The sequence below is a fragment of the Elephas maximus genome, chromosome 17, assembly GCF_024166365.1.
Source record: "Elephas maximus indicus isolate mEleMax1 chromosome 17, mEleMax1 primary haplotype, whole genome shotgun sequence".
Lineage (NCBI taxonomy): Eukaryota > Metazoa > Chordata > Mammalia > Proboscidea > Elephantidae > Elephas > Elephas maximus.
The window spans coordinates 74,082,960-74,107,498 of NC_064835.1; the positions used below are offsets into that span (position 1 = coordinate 74,082,960).

General features: G+C 42.2%; 1 protein-coding gene across 5 annotated transcripts in view; it reads right to left on the reverse strand.

The window, feature by feature from the left end:
* EHBP1 (EH domain binding protein 1) overlaps positions 1-19,943 on the reverse strand; it is a 350,658-nt gene extending 330,715 nt beyond the window's left edge. For 3 of the 5 annotated variants that reach the window (XM_049857491.1, XM_049857487.1, XM_049857492.1), the window contains exons 1-2: positions 19,594-19,790; positions 18,350-18,753 (exon numbers count right to left, since the gene is read on the reverse strand). In XM_049857491.1, coding sequence (XP_049713448.1) covers positions 18,350-18,453 — 104 coding nt within the window. In that variant the 5' untranslated portion in view covers positions 18,454-18,753; positions 19,594-19,790. Of the gene's footprint in view, positions 1-18,349; positions 18,754-18,891; positions 19,088-19,593; positions 19,791-19,922 lie in introns of those variants that run through there. The other 2 variants (XM_049857490.1, XM_049857488.1) reach the window with 2 other exon arrangements.
* Between the last annotated feature and the right edge of the window lie 4,596 nt (positions 19,944-24,539).

Here is a 24,539-nt window from a genome sequence, read left to right on the forward strand (position 1 = left end):
AGGCATAGAAATCTCCACATTTAAAAAAAAAAACAAAAACATTTTTAAGCTGCCAGCAATTCCAAACATCAGCCAGTTTGGGAAGTACTGGCTAAATCAGCACTGTCCAATAAGATTTTCCATGATGATGGAAATGTTCTATATTGGAAACCCTGGTGGCGTCGTGGTTAAGAGTGTGGCTGCTAACCAAAAAGTCAGCAGTTCAAATCCACCAGAAGCTCCTTGGAAACCCTATGCGGCAGTTCTGCTCTGTCCTGTAGGGTCACTATGACTCAAAATCGACTCCACAGCAACAGGCAGTCCCCCTGGTGGTGCAGTGGTTAAGTACTCAGCTACTAACCGGAAGGTCAACAGTACGAACCCGCCAGGCGCTCCCCGGTAGAAAGGTGTGGCAGTCAGCTTCTGTAAAGGTTACAACTTTGGAAACCCCATGGGGCAGTTCTACTCTGTCCTACAGGATCACTAGGAGTTGGAATTGACTGGACAGTAATGGGGCTTTTGGAGCCCTGGTAGTGCAGGGTTAAGTGCTTGGTAGCTAGCCAAAAAGTTCCAACTAACCAGCAGCTCTGCAGGAGTGGCAGTCTGCTTCTGTAAAGATCGTTGTTGTTAGGTGCCATCGAGTCGGTTCCAACTCACAGTGACCCTATGTACAAGAGAAGAAACACTGCCAGATCCTGCACAATCCTCACAATCGTTGCTACATTTGAGTCCATCACTGCACCTATCCTGTCATCCCATCTCCTTGAGAGTCTTTCTCTTTTTCATTGACGTTCTACTTTGCTGAGCTTATGTCCTTCTCCAGGGACTGATCCCTCCTGATAACATGTCCAAAGTAAGTAAGATGAAGCCATACTCACTTCTAAGGAGCATTTTGGCTGCACTTCTTCCAAGACACATTTGTTCTTTCTTCTGGTAGTCCATGGTATATTCAATATTCTTCACCAACACCATAATTCAAAGATGTCAATTCTTCTTTGGTCTTCCGTATTCATTGTCCAGCTTTGGCATGCATTTGAGGTGAGTGAAAATACTATGGTTTGGGTCAGGTGCACCTTAGCTCTCAAGGTGACATCTTTGCTTTTTAACACTTCAAAGAGGCCTTCTGCAGCAGCTATAAAGATTACAGCCTTGAAAATCCTGTGGGGCAGTTCTGCTCTGTCCTTCAGGGTCGCTCTGAGTAGGAATCGACCCAATGGCAACGGGGAGTCACATTTGGCTAGTGAGCACTTGAAATGTGGCTAATGTGATCAAGAAACTGAATTTTTAAATTAAATTTTATTTAAGTTAATTTAAATTTAGATGTAAACAGCCACATGTGGTTAATCACTTCTGTACTACACAGGACGAAACTAGATTCACGTTAAATATCCATTCTTCTAAATTTTCCATGTTGTGACCTTGGTGAAATCAGATGATCAGAAAACTAGGTTTCTTGGTCATATTCTCTCATAAAGAGTCTTCAGAAAGGGTCAACATAAACAGTTTTCTATTTAGCTGTGTCTCTGAGTCTTTTGTAGTTGGAGATTTTATCCAATGTCATATATTTATTTCATAACAAAAACCATCTTTAAACTAAGTGCTAAGGAAAGTCTTTGTAAACCAATTTGGATACTTTTTTTAGCCAGAAGGAATATTACATGAGCCAATGTGCTTCCCCTTTTGCCTCAGCTGCCAGTAAACTCAACTGAATTCAGTGTCCAGTGATAGCAATTAACTTCTCTCAAGTGCCTAGTAACACGCACGTACTCTCTGCTCTTCTAAGGCTATCACTGCTCTATTTATATCTCTAAATTAGTCAACATATTGTTATTTTAAATTTTTAAGCTGATAAACTTTTCTGACGTAGGCAGGGTATCAACTTTTAAAGAGATAACCTCTTTGCATAAAAGCCAAATTAAAAAAAAAAATCATTTAAAAGTATTTTTAAAATAACAATATTAAATGATTTTTTTTAATCATTTAAAAGTGTTTTTAAAATAACAATATTGTGAATAACAAAATCAGGAAATTTTCAGTACATCAAATTTACCAATAAAATCTCTAGACAGCTATTATCAAAGCTGCCTAGAAATACCACTGTAACAGTGATAAATAAGACAACTACCCAGAAACCCAGTGTACCATCCTGCAATAATTTTACTGCCCCCATTTCACAAACTCAGTTCTTCGTCTTTTAAAAAATATGCAAAAGTTCTTTATGCAAAATATGGCCAACCCTACTGAGCACTCAGTTCAAAACGATTGTGCAGTTCTTCCTTTAGCACTCTGGACTATTTTTATATCGTGCAGTGAACTACTTCAGTAGCTCTTTTGTTGAAATTTCCCACAAAATTAGAACACATTTTATACACCAATAACACATTTCTAGAAATGCCTAATTTTAGGTTCCCTGAGCATCTAATTGCAAATCCAATGTGAAACTAAACTGATCATAAAGAGCAGAACTTCTTCACAAGATCTGTTAAAATTTCATCTTTAAAATCAACTTTTAAAATATGTAAACCAAGACTTGACATCAAAATAATGTAAGACTATAACATATCATGAAAAGATACTATTTACTCTGTGGTTCCATTTATAAAAAATTAAGACAGGGAAACAATTTTTTAAAGAACTGTCATGAAGAAATGTATTATAAATTTCATGAATAGTCACTACAGAGCACACACACATAAATCCTAGCAAATTAATTCTACTTTGGAGGAATTAAGTTAGTTTGCTTAGGCCCTATTGCGTCACTATGAGTCGGAATGAACTTGGGTGTTTTTTTTTTTTTGATTTATACTTGCTTGAGGCAGCCCTGGTGGCGCAGTGGTTAAGTGTTTGGTGCTAACCAAAAGGTCAGCAGTTCGAATCCACCAGTCACTCCTTGGAAACGCTATGGGGCAGTTTTATTCTGTCTTATAGGGTCACAATGAGTTGGAACTGACTTAACGGCACCTAACAACAACATACTTACCTGAAGTGATTATAAAAAGAAGAAATAAAGTCATAAAACCATATGCACTGATGTGCTCCAGAAGCAAAAATACGTACATAACAAACCCATTGTCTTCAAGTCAATTCTGACTCATAAACCCAAAAAACCAAATCCATTGTGGTCGCTGCCCTAAGCACTTTACAGGTATTATCTCTCTTACTCATCAAAACAACTCCATGCCAAAAGCACTGTAATTATCACCTCCATTTTATAGATACGATACTAAGAGGTTAAGTAATTTGTCCAAGGTCACACAGCCAAAAAATATGTATTTTGTACATGCCCACAGGTGAAGTTCCTCAAAAATAGTCTCAAGTTTCTTTCTATAGGGCTGCAAAGCAGGGACAATGGGTTTCCCTCTACTGATTATGCAGCTAGACTAGAAGACTAAAATAATAGTTTGGAGGTTGGGCCTAGAGAAGACAGGAAGGTACTAGAGTACAGGTTCCACAAACACCAGCTTCAAGTAACTCCAATGATTTAGAGCAAGGGTAGGCAAACTTTTTTTTAAAGGGTCAGACAGTAAATATTTTAAACTCTGTGACCATCTAGTCCTTGTTGCAACTATTCAGCTCTGCCATTGTAGCCTGAAAGCACCCATGGACAAAATGTAAACAAATGGGGGTGGCTGTGTTCCAATAAAACTTTATTTATAAAATGAGGTAGTCTGGATTCAGGTTTGCCAGCTTCTGGTTTACAGGCATATTGAGTGAGGTGAGTGAGGTAGGTGGAAGTAATTGTGAAGTAAGTATGAAGGGGCTTGACTATATTCCTTAAAGAACCCACCACAATTGAATCTTGTATAGCTATATTTGACAAGGAAACCCTGGTGACGTAGTGGTTAAGAGGTACAGCTGCTAAAACAGTCAGCAGTTTGAATCCACCAGGCACTCTTTGGAAACGGTATGGGGCAGTTCTACTCTGTCCTATAGGGTCGCTATGAGTTGGAATCGACTTGACGGCAAAGTGTTTGGTTTTTGGTTATACCTGACATGAAATAAACAATAAAAGTCAGGATAAAACACTACATGTAACAAATTACACTTTTTTAAAAAAAATCAGTGCATAAGACACTATCAAAATTACTAAGTAACAAAACATTTTATTATTTACTAAAATTATATCTGCCTTTGACAGTTCACCACATGGTAAAAAAGACTACGCTATTCCTCCCTCCCTCCTCCCCCCACCCCCACCAGGAATAAGGTGTTCAAGATTGGCATAATTTGTAGCACAAAAAGTTCTGCGAATTACCTCTCTTTCTAGAGGGAGGTCTAGGGAATAACAACACTCTTACCTCTCCTTTCTGCAGTCATTTATCCTTTGCCCACCTTGCCCCTCCTGTCTTAACCGTTTCTCTACCCATTATTTTTGGCAACTTTCAAGAGCTACATAGATAATCTGCCCAACACCTTAGCCTCTAAATTCGGTGACCACTCTCTTCACTCCCAACAATCTTTTTCTTCATCTTGTCGTAACCACCAACTGCCATGGTTATACCCTAACGGCTACAGTCCCTAAAGAAGAACAGGGGCACCCTGGGAGTACAAAAGATGACCCATTCAAATACAGGAAGAAATCAGTAGAACTTCTACTTGTGTTTATTTTTTTTTTTTAAAGAAATTAAAGTATACTCATATTTAATGTATATAACATATTAATTAAAAAATATCAGAGATGTGTACTTCCTGTAACTGATGAGCTATATGATCCAAAAGAAACTATTTCCATCAGCATTCAAACATGCTGTAACATCTGCCACTCAAAAGCTATACCTCTCCAGCTGCTACCTATTTCTCTGCTTTGTAGCAAAATTCTTCAAGAAAATCAGCTGTTCTCACTGTATCCACTTCCTTTCCTCTAAACCAACATAACCACTTACACCCCCATTACTCCACTGAAACCATTCCTCAAGCTCACCAGCTTTTCCCACCTTGCCTAACTCAGTGGTCACCTTGCTCAGCCTTACAGTAGTATTTGAGACAGCTGAACACCCACTTCTTGATTCCCTTTTTATATATGATTTCTCGAAAAGGACACACTCCAGATTTTCTTCTTACCTCGCTCGATACTGCTCATTTTCAGTCCTTTGCTTGCTCCTTCTCTTCGTCCCATCTCTAAATACTAGTGTGCCTCAAGGCTCAGTCCTCTTCTCAATATATATGAATGCCATTGGAAATTTCCAATAGCCCCATGGCTATAAATACTAACTACCCACTGATGAGGCTCCAGCCTCCTCTCTCCCTTGAGCTTGGGCTTTTATAATTAACTGCTTAATTAAGATCTCCATTTGGATGTCTAGTTTTATCTCAATAAGGTGTGTGGGGTGTGTGTGTGTGCATGTGTGTGCATGCTTCCCTACTACATCTTACCACAACTACCACTCTCCTGTTTGAGCTATCGCAATAACCTCCTAACTGGTTTCCCATTTTCACCCATAACAGTTCATATTCTACAAGGTATTTTTAAAATCCAGCAGGGAAACTGTATCATTTCCCTGCTAAGCCCCTCCAACGGCTTCCCATCATACTTAAAATCCAACAGACCCTACCACAGCCTCAAGGTCCTTCATGATCTTGTCCCCTATGTACCTCTCAGACCTCATCTCTTACCACTTAACCCCTTGTTCACTGTGCTCCAGACACACTGGGCTTCTAGATGCTCCTAAAACACACCAAGCTTATTGCCAATTAATTACTTTTTTTCCTTTTATTTATTTCAAAACTAGGTTCTTTAAACCAAGGCTCATATACTTCTACTTCACTCCATTAGATGGTCAACAGAGAAAGGCTTGCTTAGGCCACCCAAAGAAGTGGATCTGAAATGAATACTTGTTAACGCAACTTGGCCTTCATAAAATCAAGCTAACATTCTGAAGTGTATGTAGCCTTCTCATGTTCGACTGGAAAGTTAAATTGCGATCAGTTACAGAAAGCCTGGAACATCAGATTAGGAGCTTATATTTTATCTAATAGGCCAGGATCACAAATTGGAAAGAGATATGTTGACTTTTCTAACCCTCAGGTTTGCAAAGGTGTGTTGAATAATGGACAAAATGAGGACTTATTTTCAGGGATATATACACCTTTTTGTACCCTAAGACTCATGAACTATGTGATTATATTATCTATTTTAAAAATAAATCACAATTAAAATTGTATTTTAAAAAATGAAAAAGGAATTTCTGTGTGACTTTTAAAAAAATCAGAAACTGGCATAAATTTATGCCTTTTGGGGAAAAATTATAACATTTCAAATACTTTTAGTCCTCCGAACATAACTAAGAATTAAATGGAAGAAATATAAACGCATATATAAAATATCTTCCTATATGTACATAATGTAAACACAGACACATAGATTATAATAACACTCATACATAATGGTTTATTTCATACATTAGGGAGCTTCTACCAGAATTTAATTCCACAACCTAGTTAAATTATCATAACCACGACTAGCCAACTTTCAAGTAGTCCTCTTCAACACCGCTATAGGCATTGAGAGCTTATGTACTGAACAAGGCTTCTCAGAAATCGAAAGGCCTGGAGATGATAAAAGAACACGGTAGAAAATAAATCAAGAGAGAAATAGCGGCACAGTCTCTTTCTCTCACAGCTCAGCTCCAGCGACCAGTCTCACTGCCTGGCAACAGCTACATCAGTTAAGTGAGATTAATAATTAAATGGCCTAGTGGCAATAGTGAGAGTCTATCAATCCACTGCCATTGAGTAGAATTTGACTCATAGCGACCCTATAGGACAGAGTAGAACTGCTCCATAGAGTTTTCAATGCTGTAATCTTTATAGAAGCAGAATGTCACATCTTTCTCCTGCGCAGCAGCTGGTGAGTTCAAACTGCAGACGTTTTGGTTAGCAGCCGAGCACTTAACCACTGCACCACCAGAGCTCCTTTAACAATGACAGTAGGGAGCATAAACTATCACCTCCAAATTTGTTCCAACCCTTTATGTGGCCATCAAGGAGTGATGAGGAATAAAACCTCACAGAGTACTGTCATTCCCTAAGATGAATAAAAGTCATTCTGGTTTTTGTCCCCAAACTAAGTTCTAGAACCACAACACCATGAAAGAGTCAGGAAGTGGGCCCTGTTGAACTAAGAAAATACAACCAGCATCAGCCAGGACAGAGGAAACATCCATTAAGAGGAAAACAGAAGTTTGAGACAGCAAATACTTCAAACCCTCTAATCTATAGAATTCATCCTTCAATCAAGTGTGAGGTACTGTGAGTTTGTTCATGGCCTACATCTTAAAAAAGGTGGCCTCTGTGATGGTTAAGGTTGTGTGGCAACTTGGCTGGGCCATGATTCTCAGTAGTTTAGCAGTTAGATAATGATGTAGTTTGGCAGTTATGTAATGATGAAATTTAGCAGTTATGTAATGATGTAATTACCTCCAAGACATAACCTGATGTTATCAGCCAACTAGTTGTAACGGGAATTTCCTTGGGGGTGTGGACTGCATCCAATATACATGGACGTTTGGCAAAGCTCACTGGCTTTTGCTCACTCTGGATCCTGCAACCAGCTCATCATCATCTGACCCCCAGTTCTTGGGACTTGGGTGGGTGACCTGCCATACTGCCTGCCGATCTTGGGATTCCTCAGCCTCCACAGCCTGTGAGCCAGCAGCCTGCCGTCTTACCTGCCAATATTGGATTCATCAGCCCTGGTAGCTACATGAATCAGGAGAAGCCTCCAGCCTGACCGCTGACCCACGGACTTGGGCCTTGCCAGCCTCTACAACCATGTGAAATAAATCTCTCTAACTACACATAAGTCCCAGCAAGTTCCAAAAGTGAAGTACAAAGCGTGACCAAGGAGAAGGTATGCTACACTCCAAAAGAACTGCTTGGCTTTTCTAATATGTACAAACAGAAACCTGAGGAATATGCATACGAATGGCTATTGAAGGTGTGGGATAAAGGTGCAAGGAGCATAAAGTTGGATAAGTCTGCATTTATTGACATGGGCCCACTAAGCATAGATTCTTCATTCCATTTTTTCAGCTCTAGAGGTTAAGAAAGGATCTAATACTATATTTGGTTGGTTCACTGAAGCATGGATTATATGGCAGCCTATATGGCATTAGTTTTTTTTTTTTTTTTATACTAAATCAAGTTGAAGTACCAGACCTGCCTTGGTATACTGTAGAAGGTATCCAAAGGCTTAGGGAAATGGCACTTTAAGAGTGGATTTATCAGGTTAGACCCACAGACCCACATATGGAGTACACAGAGGACATACCTATTACCACAATGGTGAGGAACAAATTTGTGAAGGGAGCTCCAGCATCCTTGAAGACTGCTATGACTGCTGTTTTATGTAAATCAGATTTGACAGGGGAACTGCCCTAACTGAATTAAGACACCTAACAACAATGGGGCTGATTGGACCCCCATGGTGGTAGGGGCCAAATGGCAGCACTTAATCAACAAAGATAAGGTAGGTGTGGTTACCATAATGGACAGTGGAGTCAAAGCTATAATCAGAATAGTCTGACTCATATGGACTTATGGCATTGGCTACTTAGTCATGGTCTCCCTAGGAGTGAAACAGATGGGAGATCTACTAACTATTTACTTGATCTGTACAAGTGGAAGAATTCTAGGTGAACTGAACAGCAGTCTAACTCAAAACACCAGAACAGAGTTACCATCCCTCAATTAATTCCCAGACTTGAGTCAGTTTACAGACCCTCAACATCTTGAAAGAAGGGGAGGCCAGGGTTCCCTGGAGGATGGACTTCACTACACTGCCAAAAATTTATACTGTCAATCTTTGTCCCCCCTGCCAAAAAAAAAGCCAAACCAAACCCATTGTAGTCCAGTCAATTCCAACTCATAGCAACCCTACAGGACAGAGTAGAACTGGCCCACATGGTTTCCATGGAGCGCCTGGTAGAGTTGAACTGCTGACCTTTTGGTTAGCAGCTGTAGCTCTTAACCACTACGCCACCAGGGTTGCGTTCCCCAAAGGGATCTACAGCCTTTTATGAGAGTGACTGTTCAGTGGGGAAAAGGAAATAATCATACTTTTTAGGGATTACTCCAAACTGACACTAACTCCAACAGACCCAAATTGTCAGTGTCGCCCACCAGTCAAAGTGGGGTTGTATAGAAATCAGGTTATTAACAGAGTTTTAGCTCAGGTCTGTCTCACAGTGTGTCCTCAAACCCATCCTGTAGTGATTTCCCCAGTTCCAGAATGCATAATTGGAATAGATATACTCAGCAACTGGCAGAACCCCTACATTGGATCCCTGACAAATGGAATAAGGGTTATTACAGTAGGAAAAGCCCAGTGGAAGCCATGAGAACTGCCCCTACCTAGGAAAAGAGTAAACCAAAAGCGATACTGCATTCCTGGAGGAATTGCAGAGATTATGCCACCATCAAGGACATGAAGGATACAGGGGTGGTGATTCCCACTACTTCCCCATTCAGCTCACCTATATGATCTGTCCAAAAAAAACAGATCTTGGAGAACGATGGTGGATTACCATAAACTTAACCAGGTGGTGATTCCAACTGCAGCCACTGTTTCCCATGTGGTTTCACCGCTTGAGCAAATTAATAGATCTCCTGGTACCTGGTATGTGGCTATGGATCTGGCCAATGCCTTCTTTTCCATTCTGGTTTTGAAGGACCACCAGAAGCAGTCTGCCTTCAGCTGACAAGGTCAGCAATACGCCTTCACTGTCCTACCTCAGGGGTATATCAACTCTCCAGCTCTACGTCATAATTTAGTTTGCAGGGAACTTGATCCACTTTCCCTTCCACAAGATGTCACACTGGTCCATTAAATTGATGACATTATACTGATTGGGACTAATAAGAAAGACCTGTCAGTGACTCTGGACTTACTGGTATAACATTTGTGTGCTAAAACCAAAAACTAAACCCATTACTATCAAGTCGATTTCAACTCATAGCGACCCTATCGGACAGAGTATAACTGGCCCGTACGGTTTCCAAGGAGAGCCTGGTGGATTCAAAATGCCGACCTTTTGGTTGGTTGGCAGCCAAAGCTCTGAACTACTATGCCACCAGCGTTTCCATTTGCATGCTAGAGGGTGAGAAATTAATCTAACAAAAATTCAGGTGCCTTCCACTTCAGTGAAATTTCTAGGGGTCCAGTTGTGTGGTGTGGCATGTTGTGACACTCCTTTTAAAGTGAAGGATCAGTTATTGCATCTAGCCCCTCCCATGACTAAAAAAAGAGACAAAATATACCTCATTTGGGTGTGCTACTCAGGCCTATTTATCAAGTGACTCAAAAAGCTGCCAGTTTTTTTTTTCTTTGTATATAAATTTTTTTTTCTTTTTATTTTAAGTGAAAGTTCACATATCAAGTCAGTCTCTCACACAAAACCTTATCTACACCTTGCTATATACTCCTAGTTGCTCTCCTCCTAACGAGACAGCACACTCCTTCCCTCCACCCTGTGTTTCCGTGTCCATTCAGCCAGCTTCTGTCCCCCTCGGCCTTCACATCTCCCCTCCAGACAGGAGCTGCCCAGATAGTCTCATGTGTCTACTTGATGCAAGAAGCCCACTCCTCACCAGTATCATTTAGTGTCTTGTAGTCCAGTCCAATTCTTGTCTGGAGAGTTGGCTTCAAGGATGGTTCCAGTCTTGGGCTAACAGAAGGTCTGGGGACCATGACCTCCAGGATCCCTTTGGTCTCAGTCAGACCATTAAGTCCGGTCTTTTTACTAGAATTTGGGGTCTGCAATCCATTGCTCTCCTGCTCCTTCAAGGATTCTCTGTTGTGCCCCCTGTCATGGCAGTCTTCAGTTATAGCTGGGCACCATCTAGTTCTTTTGGTCTCAGGCTGATGTAGTCTTTGATTTACGTGGCCCGTTCTGACTCTTGGACTCATACTTACCTTGTGTCCTTGGCGTTCTTTATTCTCCTTTGCCCCAGGTGAGTTGAGACCAATTGTTGCATCTTAGATGGCCGCTTGCTAGCATTTAAGACCCCAGACGCCACTCTCCAAAATGGGATGCAGAATGTTTTCTTAATAGTTTTTATTATGCCAATTGACCTAGATGTCCCCTGAAACCATGGTCCCCATACCCTGACCCCTGCTACTGTGGAATTTGAAGTGTTTGGTTTATTCAGAAACTTCTTTAAAAAGCTGCCAGTTTTGAGTGGGGCCCAGAACAAGAGAAGTCTCTGCAATAGGTTCAAGCAGACGTGCAGGCCACTCTGCCACTTGGGCCATACGATCCGGCTGATCCAGTGGTGCCTGAAGTGTCAGTGGCAGATAAAGATGCTGTTTGGAGTCTCTGGCAGGCCCCTACTGGTGAATCGCAGTGCAGACCATTAGGATTTGGCTTGTTACTGGGCCTTAGTGGAGACTGAATGCTTACCCATGGACCACGAAGTCACCATGTGGCCTGAGTTGCCCATCATGAACTGGGTGTTGTCTGACCCACAAAGCCATAAAGTCAGACGTGCACATCAGCACTCCATCATTAAATGGAAGTGGTATATACGAGATTGGGCCCAAGGAGGACCTGAAGGCACAAGTTTCATGAGGAAGTGATCCAAATGCCCACGGTCTCTACTCCTGTCACATTACCTGCCATCTCCCAGTCTGCACCTATGGCTTCATGGGGAGTTCCTTACGATCAGTTGACTAAGGAAGAGAAAACTCAAGCCTGGTTTACAGATGGTTCTATGCAATATGCAGGTACCACTCAAAAGTGGACAGCAGCAGCACTACAGCCCCTTTCTGGGACCTCCCTGAAGGACAGTGGTGAAGGGAAATCCTCCCAATGGGCAGAAATTTGAGCAGTGCAGCTGGGTGTTCACTTTGCTTGGAAGGAGAGATGGCCAGATGTGCAACTGTATACTGATTCATGGGCTGTGTCTAATGATTTGGCTGGATAGTCAGAGATTTGGAAGGAACAAGGTTGGAAATTGGAGACAAGGAGGTATGGGGAAGAGGTACGTGGATAGACCTCTCTGAATGGGCCAAAGAAGTGAAGGTATTTGTGTCTCATGTGAATGTTCACCAAAGGGTGACCTCAGTAGAGGAGAATTTTAACAAAAAGTGGATAGGATGACGCGTCCTGTGGAAATCAGTTATTCTCTTTCTCCAGCCACTCCTGTCATTGCCCAATGGGCTCATGAACAAAGTGGCCATGGTGGCAGGGATGGAGGTTATGCACGGCCTCAGCAACATGGACTCCTACTCACCAAGAAAAACTTAATCACAGCCACTGCCAAGTGCCCAACCTGCCAACAACAGCGACCAACACCAACTTCCCGATATGGCACTATTCCTCAAGGTGATCAACTAGCAGGTTAATTACACTGGACCACTTCCATTGTGGAAAGGGCAGCATTTTGTTCTTACTGGAACAGACACTTACTCTGGATACGGGTTTGCCTTCCCTGTAGGCAATCCTTCTGCCAAAACTACCATCCATGGACTTGTAGAATGCCTTATCTACCGTCATGGTATCCCACACAGCATCGCCTCAGATCAAGCGACTTGATTCACAGCAAGTGAAGTGTGGTAACAGCCTACCTTCATGGAATTTACTGGTCTTACCACGCTCCCCATCATCCTGAACCAGCTGGCTTGACAGAACAATGGAATGGCCTTCTAAAGACACAAGTATGGCACCAGCTAGGTGGCAATACCTTGCAGGGTTGGGGCAATGTTCTTCAGGAGGCTGTATATGCCCTAAACCAGGATCCAATATAACCTGGTGCTGTTTCTCCCAAAGCCAGGATTCATGGATCCAGGAATTAAGTGGTAGAAATGAAAGTAGTACCACTCACTAAACTTTTGCTTCCTGTCCCCATGACATCTAGAGATCTCAGTTCCAGAAGGAAGAATGCTCCCACCAGGAAACACAATACTGACTACATTAAACTGGAAGTTAAGGATGCCACCCGGCCTATGGATCAACAGGCAAAGAAGGGAATTATTGTATTGGCTGGTGTGATAGATCCTGACTACCAAGGGGAAATCGGGCTGATATTACATAATGGAGATAAAGAAGAACATGTCTGGAATACAGGTGACCCCTTAGGGGGTGTCTTAGTACGAGCATGCCCCGTAATTAAAATCAGTGGAAAACTACAGCGACCCAATTCCAACATGACTATTAATGGCCCAGACCCTTCAGGAATGAAGATGTGGGTCACCCCACCAGGCAAAAAACCGCAACCAGCTGAGGTGCTTGCTGAGGGCAAAGGGAATACAGAATGGGTGGTAGAAGAAGGTAGTTCTTAATACCAGTTAGTGCTACGTGATCAGTTACAGAAACGTGGATTGTAATTGTTACAAGTATTCCTTCCTTGTATGCGCGCATCAAAAATTTTTGTTTCCTTCGCTTATAAGATATAAGACGTAAATGGGGCTAGTGCATTTTCAGCTGTATATATGTTAGTTCTATCATGTTAGGTGCAAGTATGACTTTATAATTGTCTTTATTTACAGACCGTGTATGGTTTAAGGAGATGTGTACAGATGCCAAGTTGAGCAGGGGTGGGCTGTGATGCTTAAGGTTGTGTGTCAACTTGGCTGGGCCCTGATTCTCAGTGGTTTTGCAGTTATGTAATGATGTAAACACCTCTATGATGTGATGTAATGTGATAAGCCAATCGGTTTTAAGATAAGTTTCCTCAGGCTTGTGGCCTGCATCCAATATATATGGACGTTCTGCCAAAGCTTGCTGGCTCTTGGTCACTCTGGATCTTGCATCCAGCTTGTCATCATCTGACCTCTGGTTCTTGGGACTTGAGCCAGCAGCCTGCCATACTGCCCGCCAATCTTGGATCCATCAGCCTCCACAGCCAGTGAGCCAGCAGCCTGCCAATGTTTGGTTCATCAACCCCTGTAGCTATGTGAGTCAGGAGAAGCCTCCAGCCTGGTGCCTGACTTGGGACTTGCCAGCCCCTATAACCACTTGAGCCATTTCCTTGAGATAAATCTAAATATCTCTCTCTCACTCTCTTCATATACATACATACACGCACACACACACACACAACACACATATGCTTCACCACTTTTCCTTCTCTAGAGAACTCAGCCTAAGACAGCCTCCTTAAACCCCTAGCTGCATCCTGCTCATCCTGTTATCTGTCATGTCCAGGCCCATACCCTGCGGCCATGATAAGGAAACACAGTAAAAGTTTCTCCTCTCATCAGTCATAGAAATAACACATTCCTCCCTTGGAAATACACTTGATTCTCATTATTCTCTTCTATCAACACAATGTCTTTCCTGAATCCCATTCTATCTATCATCTTCATTCCTTTGAGTTTCAGATTCATGCAGAAGTAAACAAATTTTACTGAATACGCTTATCCTGTAGTCAAAAATGGGCTCCTGGTAAGGTTGAAAACACTATTTTAAAATAATGCTTCTTAAACTTTACTATCTATATTCACATCTTGCTAAAATGCAGATTCTGATTCGGTAGGTATAGGTAGGACCTGGAAACCCTGGTGGCGTAGTGGTTAAGAGCTGTGGCTGCTAACCAAATGGTGGGCAGTTCAAATCCACCAGGCACTCCTTGGAAACTCTATGGGATAGTTCTACCCTGTCCTATAGAGCTGCTGAGTCAGAATCGACTCCACGGCAACGGGTAGTAGGTAGTAACGTAGGACTTAAGGAGCCCTGGTAGTACAATGGTTAAGTGCTTGGCTGCTAACCAAAAGGTTGGCAGTTCAAAGCCCGCCAGCAGCTCCACGGGAGAAAAGACCTGGAGACCTACTCCCATAAAGATTACAACCTAGGAAACCTTATGGGGCAGTTCTACCCTGTCTTATAGGGTCGCTATGAGTCAGAATAAATTGATGGCATACAACAACAACAACAAGGTAGGACCTGAAAGTCCGCCATTCTAACAGGCTTCCAGGCTTTGCCAATGCCCCAGATCCTCAGAAAACACTTTAAGTAGCTAGTGCTAAAAGGCATGGCACCTATGTATACAGGTAACCTCCAGAGGCACAATGCCAACGAAATTTATTCCTTCTTCTCTAATTTATGCCAGATCCACTTTCTTATCCTCTCAACATCTGCAATCCTCCTTCGATGTTATTACTGATGCTACTTTCCTTTTATTCATTTCCGCCCAGAACTCAGTGCCTTCGAGTAGATTCCGACTCATAGTGGCCCTATAGGGCAGAGTAGAACTGCCCCATAGAGATTCCAAGGAGAGCCTGGCAGATTTGAACTGCCGACCATTTGGTTAGTAGCCATAGCACTTAACCACTACACCACCAGGGTTTCCCTTTAGCATCTCTAAATTTCCTTCCTCTCCTTTTATTTTTCCATACATCCAAAATAATATCTAAAAGGTAAAAGCAGTTAATTTAAAAAAAAAAAAAAGTTCTTACTATGTGCCCAAGTCTATCTTTATTCCTATGCCCTTTAAGTAGATTCTAAATCAGCACGCACATCCAATTTAAGACTTCCAGCAGGGATCATATAAATAGGAAAAAGAAAAGAGAGCTATAGCATAGAAGAGTAGAAACTGGGCCTAACCAGTACACATCACAAGAACTCTAAGCAAAAGACAGTGAAAGGAATACTAACTAAAAGTCATTACAACAAATTTTTATATACGGTAAAAAGATATGTTAGCTTTATTTCAGGATTTATTTATTCTAAGCAATATTCATTAAAACAAATTTCTAGTACATCAAACAAATGTTATTCTTTGGATACTGTCACCTTGTTAGCTTTAAAGTATATTCTTAAATGAGAGCAAAACAATTTCAAAATGTTTAGAACTATACACCTAAAAATTCTAGGAGAACATCCAAATGCTTTTGGTGTTAAGGCCAGATCCTCTCATGAAGATTTAATTTAATAGGCATACCATAACAGCATCCCTAAAAGCAATCAAGCCATCTATTCAACTGTAATCAAGTTAATTTTTCATCTTCCTTTCACTTGAGACACATTAACAGTAATGTACACATTTCTCAAAGAAAAAAAAAATTCCAGGGATGCTGCAAACTGTGGAGAAGAAACTGATTTTGTGACTGAAGAATCACCTGGTACATTCTACTTCTCTGAAAGAGATTTAAATTTAATTATCTTAAAGTTGATACTCAATATAGTAGAAACACTTCTAATCAGGTTCTTCATGCATTCCCTGTCTTAGTTAATAGTATAAACCTAGTCTTCCAAGTCAGAAATTTGAGTGTCAGTCTAAACCTTTCCCTTCCCCTCATCCTTACCCTTTCCAGGCCTCCAAATGAAACAACCACAAAGTGCTACCCATTTTGTGTCGTGAGTGTTATGCCAGTCTGCCCTCTCCATTCCCTCTGCCACTGCCTTAATCCAAGACTTTTTTCACCATGCCTATTGCAAGACTAACCTCATTGCCTCCAGGCACCCTGTCCACTATGATCCTTTCTTTATACTAATATCCGAGTGATTTTCCAAAATGCAAATCTAATTAATGTTTCTTCCTCTCAAACCCTTCACTCTGTCCCTATTATTCATAGAACAAAGTCTAATTCATTTACAAAAACACATAACTTCCCATGATTTGAGTCCTGCCTGCCTCTCAAACCTCTTAGCCCAACTTGTACTTCCCTCATCCTGTACTTTTTTAAGTCCCATCAATATCAAACTACACAACTTGAAGTCCAGCACACCCCATGCTACTTAATGCTTCCAAGCTTTTGCACAATTTGTTGCTTCAGTCAAGAATGTCCTTCAACTCTTACCCCTTGGCTTCTTGGCAAACAACTATGAATTTTTCAAAACCCAGCTCAGATCCCAGGAAGTCAACCCAAGACCCCAGTCCCTAACTCCTACAAAGTTGATTGTTTTCTCATCTCCAACTTTGTATATAGTAATGGCTACAATTTACTGGGAATTTACTATGTGCTTGACACTGTTGTAAGCATTTTACATGTATTAACTGATTTCATTTTAATAACACTCCTTCCTATGATGTGGAACCATCATTACCTTTATGAACACAGAAGCTAGATCAGAGAGAAGTTAAATAATCTGCCCCCAAGGATACCCAAGTATTAAGTGGCAGAGAAAGATTCAAATCCCTACATCGTACATATTTCTATTATTGCACTGATCACAGTGAATTTATTTACATGAGTATCTTCCACCCTGGACTGTGAACTCCTTGAAGGCAGGGAGGGACTATGCCATTTTCAACTCTGTATCCAAAGTGCCTGGTATAAAGTACGTGATGGTGCTTGCATTTGTTGAATTGCGTATAATGTTCCTAAGCAGTTCAGGAAACCCTGGTAGCATAGTGGTTAAGTGCTACAGCTGCTAACGAAAGGGTCGGCAGTTTGAATCCGCCAGGCGCTCCTTGGAAACTCTATGGGGCAGTTGAACTCCGTCCTATAGGGTTGCTATGAGTCGGAATCGACTCGACGGCACTGGGTTTGGTTTTAGTTTGGTTTTTAACCAGTTCAAGAGAAAAGCATTTAGAGGCTAGTTTCCAGATAAATATTCAATACGTGGTATAAGTGTTCTAGAATAGAGGCAGCTATTTTTTTCATCTAATAAAAAGGATGTTAAAAAGAGAGGTTATTACAGATCTTGTGGACAATGAAATGGACTTATTTTGCAATAATATTGCTTAATCACTGCAATGAATCAAAACCCAAGTGAACAATTGCTTAAGACTAACTTTTTTCTCTCACTAAATAAAAATTCTTCTTGCTTACCATTCACGGCAGTGAAAACAAGGCCTTAAATTTACTTTGCTCAAGTGGAAAGAAGCAAATCATAGACAAGTACTACTAATTGCTTCCTTAAGTCCAGCCAAGAAATGTATCCCATTAAAAAAAGGCAATTAAAATAAAATACAGTTGCCTGACTAAGGATAAAAAAAATATATATATATATAACAAAAGAATTTCTAAGGTTGTAAGGATTGGCATTCCACTATTCAAATAATGAGAAATTCTTTATCGTAAGCAAAGAAAATTAAAAATCAAGAACCTTTAAAACAGCTTACCATCACCCCACAAGAATGCAGATTTCTATAACACTACATGTTCATATTTCAATAGCCATTCCTCATGTCACCTTAAAATTGAAGAACCAAAGTTACTGTAACACTAATGACCAAAGGCCTAACAACCAAATCTACTGTACTTAATGTGCTCAGTTACAATCCTCTTAGCCATACTAAAATGCAGTAATTAAAACCCACAGGGATGGTCCAGCAGCAACAGTGCACACACCACTGTGCTTGTTAGAATAACCTCCACCCCACCCGGCTCCTACACACTTGCACGCTACAGAAAGGTAAACCAGCTATCAGAAGAGGCAGAGTTTAGGCCACAGCTCAGAAAACTCTGTCCCCAGGCACATCTTACCATTTCTTAGTACACTCCACCATCAGCTCCTGGTAGGAAGCCACAAACTGGAACTTGGATGCATGTTTTCCCACTCGCTGCAGTCTCTTCCAAACTGAAGCCATGATGATCAGTCAATACACTGAAGCAGTTCTGGGTTAGCAACACAGCAGCTTTAATAAAGCAGAGGGTCCAAAGCAAAAGAGCTTCGCATGTATGTCCGAATTTGAAGAAACTCAACTACAACTTGAAATGATGTTTAAGGTCCATAAGTCTTCTCCCTGTTTCACAGGGTAAATCCCATCTTAGATGAATGGCCCAGTCAAGAACAGTATGATATACATGACAGGATGAGTGGGAGGAGGTTCTCTCATGGAGACATCACCATTCCACCTCATGGGCTATATGACCTGTATTCTGGAGGGCTGAAAAGCAAAACGAAGACAAAAAGAGAAAGAAAATGAGAGAAGCATCAAAATGACTATCCACCCATGTTAGATAACGCTGCCACAGACAACGTTGGCTCTTGGCATATTTTTCAAACAATGAAACAGAACACCAACCTCAAAAGCCAGTAACATCAGGGATGCGAGACGCTAAGGAAAAAATTACAAGTCACACCAGAGACACAGAGCAACACATCAGGTAATTAGCATCAACAACAATCGAGAGAGGGAGGTCAGGGCCCTATCTCCCCTTCCTAGCATCACAGAGGGGCGAGCAGAGCGGGAAAGTCAAGGGATGCTGTTTAATGTCCACCGCCAGTCAGAGGGAGGGGGGGGTATTTTTAAATAAACTTTGTTTTTCAGCCGATAATTAATAGCCTTGAGTCCCAGGATATGTGCTTAGAACAAATTACGGAGCGAGGAGGAATGCTGTTGTTCAGTCAGAAGGGGAAATGGATGGGGAATGAGGAGTGGAGGAAAATCTGAAGGCAGAGGGACGGCTGTGTCCCGACTCCAGGCCACTTGGGCTCCTGCACCTTCGCTGCCAACCGCAGGGAAATGGAAACTCCTGCCTGGGCGTGAAGCAGTGACCAGCGGGGCCAGTGCACCGAGCGGGGACCGTGCCTCCCTCCCCCAGCCTCAGGGGAACAGCCCGCCGGAGCCTCGTCTCCTCCTGCACTAAGCCCAGATCCCTGCCCCCCAGTGGAGGCAGGCGGTGGCTCGCCCGCGGTCCCTGTCACCCAGGCGATGCCAGCAGACCCCAGCCCGGTTCCCGAGTCCCAGCCCCGCCGCACGTCCGCTCCCGCCTCCTCCTCACACCTCTAATCCCGCTGTCGGGCAGAGTCTGGCCCCGTTCCCTCGTCAGCGCCGCTCCTCCATCGCCGCCGCAGCAGCAGCCGCCGCCGCCGCCACCGAGTCCTCCATCCCCGCCGGAGCCACATGGAACAGCCGAGCCAGCCGCGGCGCTCGCGGTAGCCGGGGTCTGCAGCCCCTCCGGCGGACGGCGCCCCTCACGCCCGCCCCCTCCCTGACGGAGTCGCCCCGCAGCCGCCCCCCACCCTACAATACCCTGCCAGCGCCGCCGCCTCCGCCGCTCAGCGCCCAGCACCCCCTCCCCCGCCTTCCTCCTCCGCCACCATCATCATTACCTCCCCCGCCGCACCTCTCACACTAACCCTACCCTCGGCGGCTCAACCTGCATCCGCCCCGCTGCCATTGGCCGGGCCCCGCGCGTGCCCCGCCCACCCCGACGGCCGGGTCTTTGAGCTGCTGGGGCATCTCATTGGTGAATCCGAGTGCCCATCACAGAAGCTCCACCCCCCGCTTGGCAGGCACCTCCCCCAGTCTACTCTTCTTTTTTAAAAAAAAATTGAAACCCACGAAGGACGATCCCGCCCATTCCTCTGATTGGCTTGAAGAAGGAAGAGCTAGGCGGGAGGAATAAGCAGTGTTTATAGTGAACTGGAAGGTGATTGAAGGACGGGGACGTCGGTCAAGAGCGTCGCAAGGTGCCGGGCGGGGTTTCTGGCTCCAGTCTGTGATCGCAGAGCCCGGAGCAGGCTTCGCTGCGGCAGTGGGTAGTGCGGCTGCCTTGTTTTTCTCTCCTGTCCCACCCTAGGATCGGGTGCGCCCTCTCCTTTGCCGCTAGCAACTAGGGTTTTGCGCACCGTTTTTTCATGACAACCTGAAGTAATTAACCTGCCAGGCCACCCGCCCAACATTCAGTCGCCTGGTCCTCAGCAGGATTCATTAAGCTAGACACAAAATATTCATGGTACAATTTCTTCTTGTTCACAATCTTCTTTTTTTTTTTTTTTTTGAATTTTGGTTTCTCCTCTTCATTGTTGGTCTCGTTTTCCCCTGGTAAAAACTATGGCTAGATTTGGGAGTGGCTGGTCCTGATGGTGCAGTGGTTAAGAGCTTGACTGCTAACCAAGATGTTGGTAGTTCGAATCCACCAGCTGGTCCTTGGAAACCCTATGGGACAGTTCTTTTCATTCTACAGGGTCTCTATGAGTTGGAATTGACTCCATGGCAACGGGTTTGGGTTTTTTGCGGGGGGGGGGCAAACAGAAAGGTTTGTCAAAGGCAAAGGAGAGAACGAAATATCCTAAAGAAAGTGTTAGTGGACATGGGTACTTAATATTGTTAAAAGAGCCAAGGACTTTTGAGAATATATGAAAGCTATAGGCACTTTCCCAAGGGGGAACAAATGCCCTACCACAAAACACAAAAATCTGCTTACAATTTTAAGTGGTTCACAGGCCTCAGGTGTAGAGAAAGAGGACAAAGAATGAGATTTCTGGGAAAGCCCAACATTTAAGGAGTAAGTAAAGTGAGAGACAGAGATGGAGGAGGGAGTACTCAACGAGCTATGGACAAGTAGGTTGAAAAAGAGACGGAAGCTAACATGCAAAGAAAGTAAGCAGGGTGGAAACAAAGGTCATTCTCGTTCTTACTAAGTAAGCATGGTGAGCAGGGTGCATGAAAGTTGTCAAGGACTAGGGAAGGATTCTTTGAGGAAAGAAGGCAAGGGTAGTGATGGGTAAGAACTGAGCACACCTGTAGACATGGTAGGAAACCCTGGTGGCATAGTGGTTAAGAACTACCACTACTAACCAACAGGTTGGCAGTGTGAATCCACCAGGTGCTCCTTAGAAACCCCATGGGACAGTTCTACTCTGTCCTATAGGGTCACTATGAGTCGGAATCGACTTGACGGCAATGGGTTTTTTGTTTTGGTAGACACGGGAAAGACAAGAGAAACAAAGACAGAAATTGAAGAATCAGAAGAGATGGGAAGACAAATGGAAAGCTTGAATCCAGTATCTTTCCATTTTCAAAGAAAAATGTAATCTAATACCATAAGAACATTGTGCATTTTACAGAAAAGGGCATAGATTTCACGTATTTTGCTATAATCCTAAGTTTAAAAACATTAACTTAACAATAATAATTACATTGATTCTTTGTGTACATCTTAGAATTCTCTGATGTCCCTCCTGAGTGCCTGAGTGGTTTACTAAGTCTCTGCAGCCATTGTGATGTACATATAGGAAAATATTGTGCATCATTAATAGACTTTAAGTGTATGGGTTTTTTTAAGTGGCTAATTTGTAGAAATGGTCATAAACTACTTCAGTCCAAGTTGCCCTTCAGGAACAATCCACATGATGATCAGAAGGTTTTTGAACTCTATTTATTATTGTTCTTCAAGATTTCCCAAACTTTCTTATGTGGTCATCCTGGTTTCTTTTACTACTTTTTCCTTTCCTCTAAAGAGAGAGAGAGAGAGACTTTATTGTACAGAGATTACCATAAAAGCAATCAATTTTAAATAACGAGTGTCTTAAGGAAGTGGGTAAGACCCCTAGGGAATCATCCTCAAGTTGTGAAAAATTTCAAGAGACTGACAAAGAGTTTCTTATAAGACAGATCTTCACGTTGGGGAAAATATTTTTCTTGGATGTCAGTTCTTTTTCATTTTAGCCACTGAGTAGCTAAGCAAAGACCTAGGTAAGAATTGTTATTAAATGAATGAAAGAATTAGGACACCTTGACATTGTTCTGCTGGTGAGCTCAAGTTCAAGCTACTTTTTTTTTAACTGATTTTTTTAACTATCTGCTAACAAAATTTATTAAAGAACCTTCAATATAGAGTATTTTAAGATCCTATTTATTGTCTGCTTAGCTGATAATTATTGAAAACCAGTGTTAATTATATTAAATACAGTAATTAGTACATGAAAGATACAGTCCCTATCCTCAAAGAGCTTTCAGAAACAGTCACTTAAATATGCTAAAATGTTTAGCATACATGCAAGAAAGCAATACATTTTACTTGGATCCACAGTCAACGCCCATGGAAGCTGCAGTCAAGAAAATCACAGGACACATTGCATTGAGCAAATCTACTACAAAAGACCTCTTTAAAGTGTTGAAGAGCAAGGATATCACTTTAAGGACTAAGGTGCACCTGACCCAAGCCTTCATATTTTCAATTGCTTCACATGCATGTTAAAGCTGGGCAATGAATAAGTAAGTCTGAAGAAGAATTGATGCCTTTGAATTATGGTGTTGGCAGAGAATATTGAATATACCATGGACTTCCAGAAGAATGAACAAATATGTCTTGGAAGAAGTACAGCCAGAATGCTCATTAAACGCCAGTATGGCAAGACTTTGTCTCATATTCTTTGGACATGTTATCAGCAGGGACCAGTCCCTGGAGGACATCATGCATGGTAAAGTTGAGGGTCATCGAAGAAGAAGAAGACCCTCAACAAGATGGATCGACACAGTGGCTGCAACAATGGGCTCAAGCACAACAGCGATCAAGAGGATGGCACAGGATCTTTTGTACATAGGGTCGCTATGAGTTGAAGGTGACTTGATGGCACCTAACAACAACAACAATCTTTACAAGAGGAGATTTCCAGGCCTTTTCTCCCCTGGAGCAGCTTGATGAGTTCGAACTAATGACCTTAGGTTTAACACCATTCATTTATTCATCGGAAAAATATGGCACTAGATTCTTTATTTATTCATTCTGCAAAATTAGGCACTAGATTCATTCATTAAAGCACTAGATTTATTTATTTAGTCATCTAAAAAATTAAGGCACTAGATTCATTTATACAACTGAAAAATTAAGGCACTAGATTCATTTATACAACTGAAAAATTAAGGCACTAGATTAGAGGATCTTCAGTTGAAGGAAGACTTTAGGATGTTTGGAGCAGTTTGGAGGCAGAGATTGTTAACTGCTTGTCAATATCCATTCTCTCTTTCTTCTCTAGTAATAAGAATCCCAATTTTTAGCTGAACCATTTTCACTCCGCCAAAGACCTCCTAACCTCCTTTTCTGCTAGTTGTGGCCATGTGTCTAAGCTTTGGCCAAGTCTTGTGTGTAGCTTCCAGGAAGTCTTCTCAAAGGGAGGGAGTGTGTCTTTTCTTGCCCTTCCATTCTGTTGCTGGAATATGAATGGGTTGCCTAGAACTTAGCTACTACCGTGGAAATGCAGATGAAGGATGGCAGAGTAGCAAACCAGAAGGAGCCTGGGATCGTCACAAATTTGTGGAACCACTACACTTACTCTGAACTGCCTGTCACAATACTTCTTTATAGGAAACAGAAATAATCATGCATGCCATAGTTTATTTTCCTTTTTTTTTTTTTAATGTAAGAGTACCTAATCCTAACTAATACACCGGGTTTATGAAGAATAAAGAGGAAAAGCCACATTAGGAAGGCTTAGAGCAGGAGAGTTTATTCTTTAAAAAAAAAAAAAAAAGTTTAAGCCCTCTTTCTGGATGGAACAACTTTCTAAATCAACCTGAGAGCATGCAAGGGCTCTTGGTTTGATCTTCCAAAAGTTTGCCAACAATAGCAAATACTTACTTAGAACCGTACAAATCTGTTTGTCATCACTGCACCTGCCTCCTCTCCCTGACATTTTCATATCAGCTGAGATCAGCCAGAAAATTCAGAATACTGTGGATTTCAAATTTGATTAGTTAGTAGGCAGAGGCCAGAATCTTTCCTTTGAAATAGGTTTCCAGTGGAATTCTAATTTCTTTTTCAATTTACCCCCGTTTCCTAACCTTGACTGAATCCCAGGGGCTGATTAACCAGTAAGCAAGGTATGCATGGGCTTAATTGTGTTTACTTACTAATCTGTGAGACACAATTTCATGTGGGTTTCACAACGCCTTTGATGTGGTGAAAAAACAGGTGACATTGTGCACTACTAATTAGTAAGTAA